Source organism: Schistocerca gregaria, chromosome X (genome assembly GCF_023897955.1).
Source record: "Schistocerca gregaria isolate iqSchGreg1 chromosome X, iqSchGreg1.2, whole genome shotgun sequence".
NCBI lineage: Eukaryota > Metazoa > Arthropoda > Insecta > Orthoptera > Acrididae > Schistocerca > Schistocerca gregaria.
The window spans coordinates 19,602,965-19,616,187 of record NC_064931.1 but is presented as its reverse complement, the minus strand read 5'-3'; the positions used below and the strand labels follow the sequence as shown (position 1 = coordinate 19,616,187).

The 13,223-nt window shown below is 39.9% G+C and overlaps 1 protein-coding gene across 2 annotated transcripts in view; it reads left to right on the top strand.

The window, feature by feature from the left end:
- Positions 1-13,223, top strand: part of LOC126297721 (N-fatty-acyl-amino acid synthase/hydrolase PM20D1-like) — a 211,721-nt gene that overhangs the window by 102,343 nt on the left and 96,155 nt on the right. For both annotated transcript variants that reach the window (XM_049988859.1, XM_049988860.1), the window contains one exon: positions 4,709-4,944. In XM_049988859.1, the coding sequence (XP_049844816.1) occupies positions 4,709-4,944 (236 nt within the window). The remainder of the gene's footprint in view (positions 1-4,708; positions 4,945-13,223) is intronic.

Genomic DNA, 13,223 nt, shown 5'->3' with positions numbered 1-13,223 from the left:
TTCTTATTTGAAAGAGAGAAGTATTTATGTTGATGTTTTTATGCCAGTGATCAATTATGAGTTGTTTCCGTAATTTAGTGATGTTTATTAAATTTTATAATGGTAAATCAGTTCTGTTTCTCTTTCAGATTGGATATCATCCAGTCTTATAAATCATAATACATCCACTATATTTAAATTTTTTATATTGAAGGAAAGTATACCAGCTTACAAGTTAATCATATTACTGTCCTTATCATTGGACTTAAATTGCCTGGGAACTGACATATCATTTGTGCATGATAATTTCAGGCTCTAATCACAAAAGACAGAAAATTTTGTGGCTGACTCTGGCAGTCATGGGCTAGCATATTTTTCGTGAAAGACTGTTATTTCTTTTATTTTAATTTTCCATAATCACTACATTGCTTTTTTTGTTCTGGGCTGTATAGTGGAAATGAAGTTTTGAATGTAATAGTAGACACAAAGAAAGTAGAGGGGTTGAATAATACAAAATTTTTGTCCCTTGATATAAATTTTTCATATGTCAGCGATATCTATTTTGCAGTGTATGTTTATAGAATATAATTAATCTGAGACTTGTACATCAGCAGTTGAAGAATTGTACAAATAACTATAACTATTGCAAAACTTCTTAAGGTTACAAAAGTAGTATATTACAAGATATCATCCAAAAAACAATTCAGGTATTGTAATGGCTTCTACATCATATCTTGTAACAACTCAATGCATAAAGATAACTACTCACTACATAACTTAATTGTTAAGCAGTGGATACGCAAGCAAACAATATTCCGAACTTTTACAAATGACAACATTTTCTGCCCAGACTGTTATTAAATGTATTTATTTATAACTGTGATTTTGCCTGATGTCATTCTCAAGTTATAGCTCAGTGTGGACTGCATCAATGTATTCATTTCTCTTGAAAGATAAATTGAATTATTCCTTAAAACCCTTACACAAAACCTATGTTGCATGTGAACACTTCACAGCAAGAGAGAGAGAGAGAGAGAGAGAGAGAGAGAGAGAGAGAGAGAGAGAGAGAGTGTGTGTGTGTGTGTGTGTGTGTGTGAATGCTCGCATGCTTTCTGCAGTAGAAGGAAACTATTCAACTTCTACATCTACATACATACTCCACAAGCCACTGTATGGTGTTTGGCAGAGGGTACCCTGTACCACTTCTAGTCGTTTCCTTTTCTGTTCCACTCACAAATAGTGAGCAAAAAATGATTGTATGCCTCTATATGAGTCCTAATCTCTCTCGTCTTATCTCCATGAGACTTACACAAAATGTACATTGGTGCTAGGAGAACTGTTCAGCAGTCAGTCCGAAATGCCATTCTCTAAATTTTCTCAATAGTGCTCCTCAAAAAGAACATCACCTTCCCTTCAGTGAGTCCCACTTGAGTTTGTGAAGCATTTCCATAATACTTCAATGTTAAGATACAATGTACAAATTCATGTCTATTTGCTTATTCACAGCTAAAAGATTCCATTAAATGGTGCAGAGTTATCTTTACTAATTTCATTTACTTAATTCCATCCAAGATTTTCCAGTATTGTGTTAATTACATCACATTTACTGTTTGTAAGTAAAAAAAAAAAATACTGTCTTTTTCTAAAGCAATTTATTATGAAATTACTATTGAGTTATAAACTAATAGATTTGTTTACTCTCATGAACAAAATGTATTTGTAAATAATACAGTATAAAACTGTGGGTTCATGTATCCTAGTGTTACTTCTAGCCTTTCCCTTTTTTTGCTGCATTATTCATTTAAGACAGGGTGAAATTTTTTTGTTTGTGGATAATGTATTATTTTGACCTATTGGACAATGGAAAATACATGATTGAATAACAACAATATGGAAGGGATAGAGTGCTTTAGATATAAATTATTTTGCCTTAAGAAAGAAGATCATAGTTATTGACTGTTCATAACGTCACTGGACAAAAAATTAGCAACCCCTTTACAAGAGGACACTGGTTGCTTTGGAGCACTGTAGATGGTGTACAACTGGTACTAGACAGTCATGCGACCCTCCACCATTGACATACATCATGGTAGTGAAGTGGTGTGCATGTGCCAGTTTTTGTGGAATCATGATAGGATGGTGGATTGATGTGAAAATGTGACAGATTGATGGAAATCAGCTATCTGTTGGATGTGCCCATTGTCACACCTTAAATGTAATTGCTTGATTCGTTGGGGCATCAAAGCAGAATGTCCAGCATATCTAAAAGAAATGGTGCACCATTCACAGCCATGGCATACAGCATAAGACCTGTGTTTGTAAAAAGAACTTAGCTTACAGGAAGCAGGGTGATTGTTACAACTCGTCAATAACAGTCAGTTTCAAACCTGCCATGAATTGCTACACTGAAGCACCAAAGAAACTGGTATAGGCATACATATTCAAATACAGAGTACCTAAAGAGGACAAATAAGGCACTGCAGTTGGCAATGTCTCTACAAGACAAATGTGCGGTGCAGTTGTTAGATCAGTTACTGCTCCTAAAATGGCAGGTTGTCAAGATTTAAGTGAGTTTGAATGAGATGTGATAGTCTGCATGGGATGTTATAGTTCGCATGACAGAAGTGCAACTCTTCTGCAAATTGCTGCACATTTCAATGCTGGGCCATCAACAAATGTGAACCATTCAAAGAAACATCATCAATATGGGCTTTCAGAGCAATAGGTCCACTCATGTACCCTTAATGACTGCACAACGCAAAGCTTTACACCTCACTTGTGCCCGTCAACACTGACATTGGAGTGCTCATGAGTGGAAACATGTCATCTAGTCAGACGAGTGTCATTTCAAATTTTATCGCGCGGATGGACGTGTACGGGTATGGAGACAACCTCATGAAGTCATGGATCCTACATGTCAGAGGGGACTTTTAAAGCTGGCGGAGGCTCTTTAATGGTGTGAGGCATGTGCAGTTGGATTGATATGGGACCTCTGATATGTCTAGATATGATTCTGACAGGTGACACATACATAAACATCCAGTCACGACCATTGTGCATTCCGAAGGGCTTGGGCAATTCCAGCAGGATAATGCAACATCCCACACATCCAGAATTGCAACATAGTTTCTCCAGGAACACTCTTCTGAATTTAAACACTTCTGCTTGCCACCAAACTCCCCATAAATGAACATTATTGAGCATATCTCGGATGCCTTGCAACATGCTACTCATTAGAAATCTCTGCCCCCCCCCTCCCCCTCATACTCTTTTGGATTTATGGACAGCCCTGCAGGATTCATGGTGTCAGTTCCCTCCAGCACTACTTCAGACATCAGTAGAGTCCATGCCGCGTTGTGTTGCGACACTTCTGTGTGCTCGCAGGAGCCGTACACAATTTTAGGCAGGTGTATCAGTTTCTTTGGCTCTTCTGTGTATCATCAGTGAATTCAGGCTCATCTCAATCAGTTTTACGAGCAAACACTGCAAAGGGAACTGCATGAACAGAAATTGCTCTCAACAGCACATAAAGCTGCACTACTTCAGTGTGTAGTGAGGTCATAGAAGTTGCAAATTTGCCCCTTTTCAACTAATGCAAGGCAACGTGATTACCGACAGTCTAATGAAGCATTTAGAGCACCCTGAGTAGAGAATATACTCCAGATACAAAGTGATTTTTGTAATGTTTTGAGTGATTTTTGTGGTGTTTTGGGGGTGTTTTTTGTACCGTGACTTGGAAACACTCATTCAGGTTACCTTGAATGCGATCTGGGATGTTGATTTTAAGAGTTCCAGTGCCCAGATGTTGTCCATTCATCTATATCTTCATAACGACTATCCTGTGGACACTCCCATATTCCAGAATTACAGCCATGTTAACAGGGCTGGCACACACATGTTAATGGTTTGTGAACACTCACGCACCATATCACATCTCTGCTGACCAGCTAAATCACAATTTCGTAGTCCCACAGAAAATATTAGGGACTGTTTGATACAGCAGATGAAACATAGCAAACAGCATCCCCAAAACTTAATAATTCTGTGGGATCTAACCGTGAATTCTGGATTTCTGGAGAAATTTGCGGACGCTCTACTTGCTGAATTGAGGTCATTATCAAACCTAGGGGCAGTGCTGCACAGTATAAGCGATGTGTCTTGGGATACTAATTTCTTGCCCAGATAAGTGCCTCCCTTTCAGTGGTTATTTCATGATTATGGAAGTCCAATTAAAGTATAAATTCTCCATAGCAACTAGAGATGTATGAAATTTTATGTGAGCAGAAGTTTTAGAAGTTACAAGAAATACATTGCTTTACTAAATGACTAGAGGCCAAAAACAAATTTTTCTACACACATACAAAAATTCAGGAAGTATTAGGAGATCTAAAAACTTGAATTTTAAAATACACTGGAACATAGTATAAACTTTAAACCAATTTGGAAATTTTTGATGCCTGGCTGTCTCCTACACAACCACATGTCAATCAGCTTTATATCTCAAAACAGCAGTACCGTATGTAAGATATTAAGAAAACACTTGAATGAATTTTAATATATTTGTTTGTTTACTGATAGTGTTTTTCAGCAGAGTTTAAAACATAGTGTGTGTGCATTGTTGCTCACTCTATTGCACTGATGCATCAGCAGAAATGGAGTAAGTGACTGAGACATCTGCAGAATAGCTTTTATCTTCTGAATAACACAACTAAAAATGACCTCTTTTCAGATTTTCCATTGATCCATAGCTCACCACACATTAAGAGAGAAGTTATCAACGAGTACAGTTTGTTGTACACTGTGGAAGGCACAAGTAAAGGAAAGCTACCATATTTGTTGGCTTCTCATTTGGATGTTGTTCCAGCTGATCCTAGAGCATGGGATGTTCCTCCATTTAGTGGAAAAATTGTTAACCAAACTTTTGTTTATGGTAGAGGAGCCATCGATGACAAAACAGGTGTAATGGTATGCACATTGTAATAGTTATTTTATATTTGTTAGTAGAAAAAGTATTGTAAAATGTACATTAACCATGAGGAATTCAGATTTTGGTGTATGGTCTCTCTCTCTCTCTCTCTCTCTCTCTCTCTCTCTCTCTCTCTCTCTCTCTCTCTCTCTCTCTCTCTCTCTTAAATTGGTATACTCTGGAAGAAAAATGGAAGAATCAAAAAAATGTTATAGATGTCTCCAAAGTGTTGTCTACGAGGATCAGCTCTTTACAAATGACATAGAATTGAATTATTTGCTTTATATACACATTATTTTGGACCCCTTGCAGCAATTAAGGAATATTTTCAGATTTTTATATTCCATAGGCTTACAAAGACATGAAATGTTTATGTTGACAGGACAACTTCCATCACAGTCATGTTCTGTGTACAATACTTCTGAATTTATAATTACACCAAATTTTTAATGTCATAAGCACTTTAAAACTGTACCAAGAAACAAGAACAGACCATTATAAATAATTTTAGAACCAGATATTATTAGATAACATTTAAGTCATTTTGTATAATTGTAGAATCACATAGTTCAATCACATATTGAAGAATTCATTTAAACAATAAAAATCATTTTACAGCAGAAAGATTTAGTAAGTCCTTAAACTTTATTTTATTGCTAATCTGGTTCTTTATATGAAGAAGATCACTGAAACCTTTGTTCCAGTGTAGTGAATACTTTTTTGTATCAAGTTCAAATTTTTACTCTCACTGTGCAGATCATTCTTTCTATTTGTATTATGATCATGAGATCTACTGTTCATCTGAAACATATTTATATGTTAAGTGATGAAACACCAGAGACAATTTCTCCCCATATATTGGGAACATGTAATTCAAAAGTAGCAGAACGTGGACCCATACTGAGTTGCAAAATATGAGAAGAGCACTTTCTATTTTTATCTATTTGAACTACAATATATTTAGTCACATCCGTTACTTCTTTTGATTGCTTTCCACATGCCACATTCATTTATATGTTTCTTTCTGTAATTGTACAGGACTGTACATAATTCATCTTGTTAGAATACAGTTAGAGACCATTTGCATTGAACCAGTTAATGGCATCTAAGAGTTCATAGCTAATTTATTTCTCAATTCTATCCCCTGATCTGCTCATGAAAATGATACCATCATTAGCAATTACAGGGCAGGAGTTTACATGATGGTAGATCATTTATAAAAATCAAGAATAACAGTAGTGCAGGAACTGAGCTCTGAATCACTCCACAATTGGTGGAAATTTATTCAGATCAAGAAGCGAGATTACATATCCCACTTTAGTTGTTTAACACTACATTTTGTTTCCTGTCCTAAAGATACAATTATAGTTTGTAATGTGCACGATCACTTATTCCTATTGACTTGGCTTTCTGCACAAGAATTCTGCAAGGATAGATTATTTATTGAAATTTTTTTCTCTGTGAGATAATCAAATTTGCTACTTTATTTTGAACACTTCAGGTTAACAAGCCACTGCCACTCTAGGAGAAGGGTTGTTGTTGTTGTTGTTGTCATCAGTCCTGAGACTGCTTTGATGCAGCTCTCCATGCTACTCTATCCTCTGCAAGCCACTTCATCTCCCAGTACCCACTGCAACCTACATCCTTCTGAATCTGCTTAGTGTACTCATCTCTTGGTCTCCCTCTACAATTTTTAACCTCCATGCTGCCCTCCAATGCTAAATTTGTGATCCCTTGATGCCACAAAATGTGTCCTACCAACCGATCCCTTCTTCTAGTCAAGTTGTGCCACAAACTTCTCTTCTCCCCAATCCTATTCAATACCTCCTCATTAGTTATGTGATCTATCCACCTTATCTTCAGCATTCTTCTGTAGCACCACATTTCGAAAGATTCTATTCTCTTCTTGTCCAAACTAGTTATCGTCCATGTTTCACTTCCATACATGGCTACACTCCAAACAAATACTTTCAGAAACGACTTCCTGATACATAAATCTGTATTCGATGTTAACAAATTTCTCTTCTTCAGAAACGCTTTCCTTGCCATTGCCAGTCTACATTTTATATCCTCTCTACTTCGACCATCATCAGTTATTTTGCCCCCCCAAATAGCAAAACTCCTTCACTACTTTCAGTGTCTCATTTCCTAATCTAATTCTCTCAGCATCACCCGACTTAATTCAATTACATTCCATTATCCTCATTTTGCTTTTGTTGGTGTTCATCTTATGTCCTCCTTTCAAGACACTATCCACTCCGTTCAACTGCTCTTCCAAGTCCTTTGCTGTCTCTGACAGAATTACGATGTAATCGGCGAACCTCAAAGTTTTTATTTCTTCTCCATGGATTTTAATACCTGCTCCGAATTTTTCTTTTGTTTCCTTTACTGCTTGCTCAATACACCAATTGAATAACATCGGGGATAGGCTACAACCCTGTCACACTCCCTTCCCAACCACTGCTTCCCTTTCAAGCCCCTTGCCTCTTATAACTGCCATCTGGTTTCTGTACAAATTGTAAATAGCCTTTCACTCCATGTATTTTACCCCTGCCACCTTCATAATTTGAAAGAGAGTATTCCAGTAAACATTGCCAAAAACTTTCTCTAAGTCTACAAATGCTAGAAATGTAGGTTTGCCTTTTCTTAATCTTTCTTCTAAGATAAGTCGTAGGGTCAGTATTGCCTCACGTGTTCCAGTATTTCTACGGAATCCAAACTGATCTTCCCCGAGGTCGGCTTCTACTAGTTTTTCCATTCGTCTGTAAAGAATTCGTGTTAGTATTTTGCAGCTGTGACTTATTAAACTGATAGTTCGGTAATTTTCACATCTGTCAACACCTGCTTTCTTTGGGATTTGAATTATTATATTCTTCTTGAAGTCTGAGGGTATTTCGCCTGTCTCATACATCTTACTCACCAGATGGTAGAGTTTTGTCAGGACTGGCTCTCCCAAGGCCGTCAGTAGTTCCAATGGAATGTTGTCTACTCCGGGGGCCTTGTTTCGACTCAGGTCTTTCAGTGCTCTGTCAAACTCTTCACGAAGTATCGTATCTCCCATTTCATCTTCATCTACATCCTCTTCCATTTCCATAATATTGTCCTCAAGTACGTCGCCCTTGTATAGACCCTCTATATACTCCTTCTGCCTTTCTGCTTTCCCTTCTTTGCTTAGAACTGGGTTGCCATCTGAGCTCTTGATATTCATACACATGGTTCTCTTCTCTCCATAGGCCTCTTTAATTTTCCTGTAGGCAGTACCTATCTCACCCCTAGTGAGATAAGCTTCTACATCCTTACATTTGTCCTCTAGCCATCCCTGCTTAGCCATTTTGCACTTCCTGTTGATCTCATTTTTGAGACGTTTGTATTCTTTTTTGCATGCTTCATTTACTGCGTTTTTATATTTTCTCCTTTCATCAATTAAATTCAATATTTCTCCTGTTACCCAAGGATTTCTAGCAGCCCTCGTCTTTTTACCTACTTTATCCTCTGCTGCCTTCACGACTTCAGCCCTCAAAGCTACCCATTCTTCTTCTACTGTGTTTCTTTCCCCCATTCTTGTCAATTGTTCCCTTATGCTCGCCTGGAAACTCTGTACAACCTCTGTCCTTAAACTCCCACCTTTTTGCAGTTTCTTCAGTTTTAACCTACAGGTCATAACCAATAGATTGTGGTTAGAGTCCACATCTGCACCTGGAAATGTCTTAAAATTTAAAACCTGATTCCTAAATCTGTGCCTTACCATTATATAATCTATCTGATACCTTTTAGTATCTCCAGGATTCTTCCATGTATACAACCTTCTTTTATGATTCTTTTATGAAGAAGGGTAATAGAACTGAATTCACTAATTATCATCTATTTATGTGTTAAAACTTCTAGAAAAATTAATCCATATAAGAATTACTGAACATCTCATTAAGAATGGAATTCTCGGTGACATGTTTGATTTTCAAGTGGGCTGTTCAACAAAAGCCACAAAATATGCACTTGCAAATTAGGTTCTAAGATTTCTGAATGAGAAAGTGATAACAATTGGTGTCTGCTATGATTTGTCAAAGGTTCTATGAAAACTTTTTTAGTTTTTACTGCTCAGAAGAGAGCTATACGTATCATGAATGATGTGCTACCAAGGCACTTGTGAAGGAATCTGTTTACGAAACTACAGGTATTTACAATTATTTCTCAGTAAATATACTCCCTTGCATGTTTCATTAATAATAACCACTCTCTCGTCGAAACCAATAGTGAATATCATGCTCACAACACAAGATCAAAAGAGGACTTTCATAGTAACTAATCAGACTATACCCTAGTGCGGAAAGGAGCAAATTATACACGCATCAAAATTTACAATGCTCTACCCAGTGTCATCAAAAGTCTTCCTCCTGAAACACCAAAGTTCAAGAGCAAACTGAGGGAATACCTAATACAAAAGTCATTCTATTGAATAAGTGAGCCAAAGGCTGGTTGCCCCAAAAGATGATTCTTTAAGATATAAAATGCTTGGAAATATCTGAAGAAAGCAGCTCTTATGGCCTCCTTATGTGTGGTTGATGCAATTATGCATAACACAAATGTGCTGACTGTAACCTTTTTTATAGGTCTAGGATATGGTTGGACCGATTTAGTTTGTAGTCTATGTACACACCCAGGAACTTAGCTGAGTCAACTTGCTTTATTTGCTGTCCATTACATTCTATATTTATTTCCCCCAGTTCTTTATGTGCTGTGTGAAACTGCACATAATGAGTTTTTTTTGTGTATTCAGAGATGGTCCATTACAGTAAAACCATTTCAGAATATCATCAAATGCATTGTTTGCAGATGTTTCCTAGTTCTTCCCTGTTGCTCTATCAATTGGAAGAGAAGTATAGTCCGCAAATAGGGTGAATGTTGTGGTTGGCAGGAGAGCCAACACAGGGTTACTAAAGGAGGCCAAAATGCGCGCGTTTTAGCTCGTGCAGGCTGGCGTGAGGTCTGGAACATGACAAGGGAATTAGAATTGAGAAAAACGGACGTAGCTGGTGGAATACTTAACTTTAATCCATTAATGGAGATCGTCGCTCTTCATGGTACATAATTCACAATATCAATAGTACGGATACTGGCGCCTTGCTAGGTCGTAGCAAATGACATAGCTGAAGGCTATGCTAACTATCGTCTCGGCAAATGAGACCGTAGAAGTCAGCGAACCATCGGTAGCAAAGTCAGCTGTACAACTGGGTGAGTGCTAGGAAGTCTCTCTAGGCCTGCCGTGTGGTGGTGCTCGATCTGCAATCACTGATAGTGGCGACATGCGGATCCGACGTATACTACCGGACCACGGCCGATTTAAAGGCTACCACCTAGCAAGTGTGGTGTCTCGCGGTGACACCACATTCCTCCCCCGCAAATGAGCACAGGTGGCGGCAGCGTGTCGCGTCGCCATGGGGCAAAATGGAAGGCAGTGTCGGTAGCACCTGGAGCTGAGGCGAGCCAGTAGGTGGGTCCCCAGGGTGCCGACCGGACGGCACCATCGCTGAAAGCAGATGGCGAGTGGCAGATCCCGTGCGACGACAGAGGCACAGCTGATTGAGATGCCGGCGCACCTCACCAGAGGCCCCCAAAACCAGATACATAGCGTGGCCGAGGCAGCGAAGAATGCGCCCTTCGAGCCAATGCCGTGAACCTCGGTAGTGGCGATAGTAGACAACGTCGCCTGGAGAAAAAGCAGGTGTCTGCTGCTGCACAGGAACCTGATGCGGCGGATGTAGCAAAGACATCAAGGTTCGATGAGGGCGACCATGGAGCAACTCAGCCGGCGAGCGTCCATCTTGCGGCTGAGAGCGATACGAGGACAAAAAGAGAAATAACGTGTCCTCCCGAGAATGTGACTCTTTCAACTTCAACATTTGTTGTGACTTGAAAGGCCTGACCAATCGTTCAGCGGCACCGTTTGACTGTGGCAAAAACGGTGCGGACGTCAGATGTTGAATACCATTGGCCTTGCAGAATGACTGAAATTCTGCGGACATGAATTGTGGGCCATTGTCTGAAACCATAGTCTGTGGAAGACCTTCAGTGCAAAAGATAGCGGATAATGCTTGGATGGTGGCAGATGACGTCGTGGAAGACATCCGGACAACAAAAGGAAAATTACTGAATGAATCTACCACAACCAACCATCGAGCATTCCAGAATGGACCAGCAAAATCGATCTGTAAGCGTTGCCAACGGGAAGTGGCTTTTGGCCATTCAAAGAATTTCCGCGGTGGTGCTGATTGTTGTTTGGCACACACCATGCAAGAAGAGCACATATTCGTAATCGCGGCATCGATTCTGAACTAAGTACAGTGCTGACGAGCAAGTTGTTTCGTTCTCACTATACCCCAATGTCCTTGGTGGAGAAGCTGTAAGTCAGAGGACTGTAACGAACGTGGTACCACGACCCTGGACTGATCATTATCAGAACGCAACAGCAAAACACCACGTCGTACAAAAAGTCTCTCCTTGTGAGCAAAATATCAGCGAACCAATGGGTCCCCGATCCGTGACTTTGACAAAGGCCATTGCATAGTAACAAAACACAGAACGGGAGCAAGGACAGTGTCGGCAGCTGTGTCTGTAGCTACACGACGAAGATCAACCAGAAACAATTCGACCACGTCATCGCTTTCCGCATGAATGAACGTGTAAGCAAGTTCAGAGGAATCGAATGTCTTATCCTAAGCAACAGGCAAGCAGGACAACGCATCGGCGTTTCCGTGCTTAGCAGTGGACTGATACAAGATATCGTAACGTTACTGCGAGAGGAAAATAGACCAGCGAATGAATTTCTGCACTGTACGTGGAGGTACAGGCTTGGTCGGATGAAAAAGCGATGTCAAAGATTTGTGGTCTGTGATTATGGTAAAGTGACGACCATACAAGAAATCATGAAACTTTGTAACACCAAATACGAGAGCCAATGCTTCTTTCTCGATCTGTGAATAATTTCTTTGAGCAGACGAGAGCAATTTGGACGCAAAGGCAATAGGGTGATCATGCTATCCATCTTTGTGCGCAAGCACAGCACCGATCCCAAAATCCGATGCATCCACCATCAACAAAAGGGGCTTCTGGGGATTGAATGGCATAAGGCAAGTATTGGAAAGCAACGCCGATTTCAACTGGAGAAAGGCGCGTTCGCATTCCTTCATCCAGACGAACGGAACACCTTTACGTCATAAGCGATGAAGCGGAGCTGAAATGGAAGAGGCATGCCGTATATAACGGCGATAATAATTAATTTTTCCCAGCACACCCTGTAGCTGCTTCAAATTTTGCGGCAAAGGCAAGTCTTGTATGGCACGAAGGTGCATTGGACTGGGATGTATGCCTTGGACATTGATTACATGTCCCAGGTATGCAAATCATGAGCAAGAAACACACATTTGTCCTTCCGCAAGCGAAGACCATTTTGTCGCGAGACCTGAAATAATGTTCTGAGATTGGCCAAATGTTCTTCTTCCGTCTTTCCAGATATCACAATATCATCCAGATAATTTGCTGCAGTAGGGACCGACGCACAAACAGTTTGTAGATATTGCTGAAACAATGCAGGGGCGGATGCACACCCGAATGGCAGTCATTTGAATCGATACAAACCAAGATGAATGTTAACCACCAAAACGCGCTGGGATTCTTCGTCCACCGGTATTTGCAAGTACGCATCTGCTAGGTCCAACTTCGAAAAATATTTACCCGGGCACAGTTTGTCAAAAGATCTTCCAGGCGGGGTAAAGGAAAAGTTGCAATCAGATGTGGATTCACTGTTGCCTGGAAGTCCACACAAAGTCTCAACTTTCCGGATGGTTTTGGCAAAATTGCTAAGGGTGATGCCAAAAGAGAAGCCTGCACACGTTCAATTACACCTTGTGATTCCAAATCGTGTAATGTTTTCGCGACCTCATCACGCAATGTGTGGGGAACATTGTGCGCTCTGAAAAATTTCGGTTGCGCGTTTGCTTTCAGTTCCAATGTGCTTTATGGTTCTTAGCACAACCGAGGCCCGGTGCAAAAATGTCTGCAAATTCTTAACATAGACGAAAAACACTGTCTGAAGGCACTGTCTGGTTCACTGATAGGACCTGATTTACTATAGACAAGTTAAACAACTGAAATAAATCGAAATCAAACAGGTTCACCGGCCAAGATATCCCATCCTCGTCGCCAATGTTGTTGTTGGTAGGAGAACCAACACAGAGTTACTAAAGGAGGCCGAAATGCACGCAATTTAGCTCACGCAGGCTGG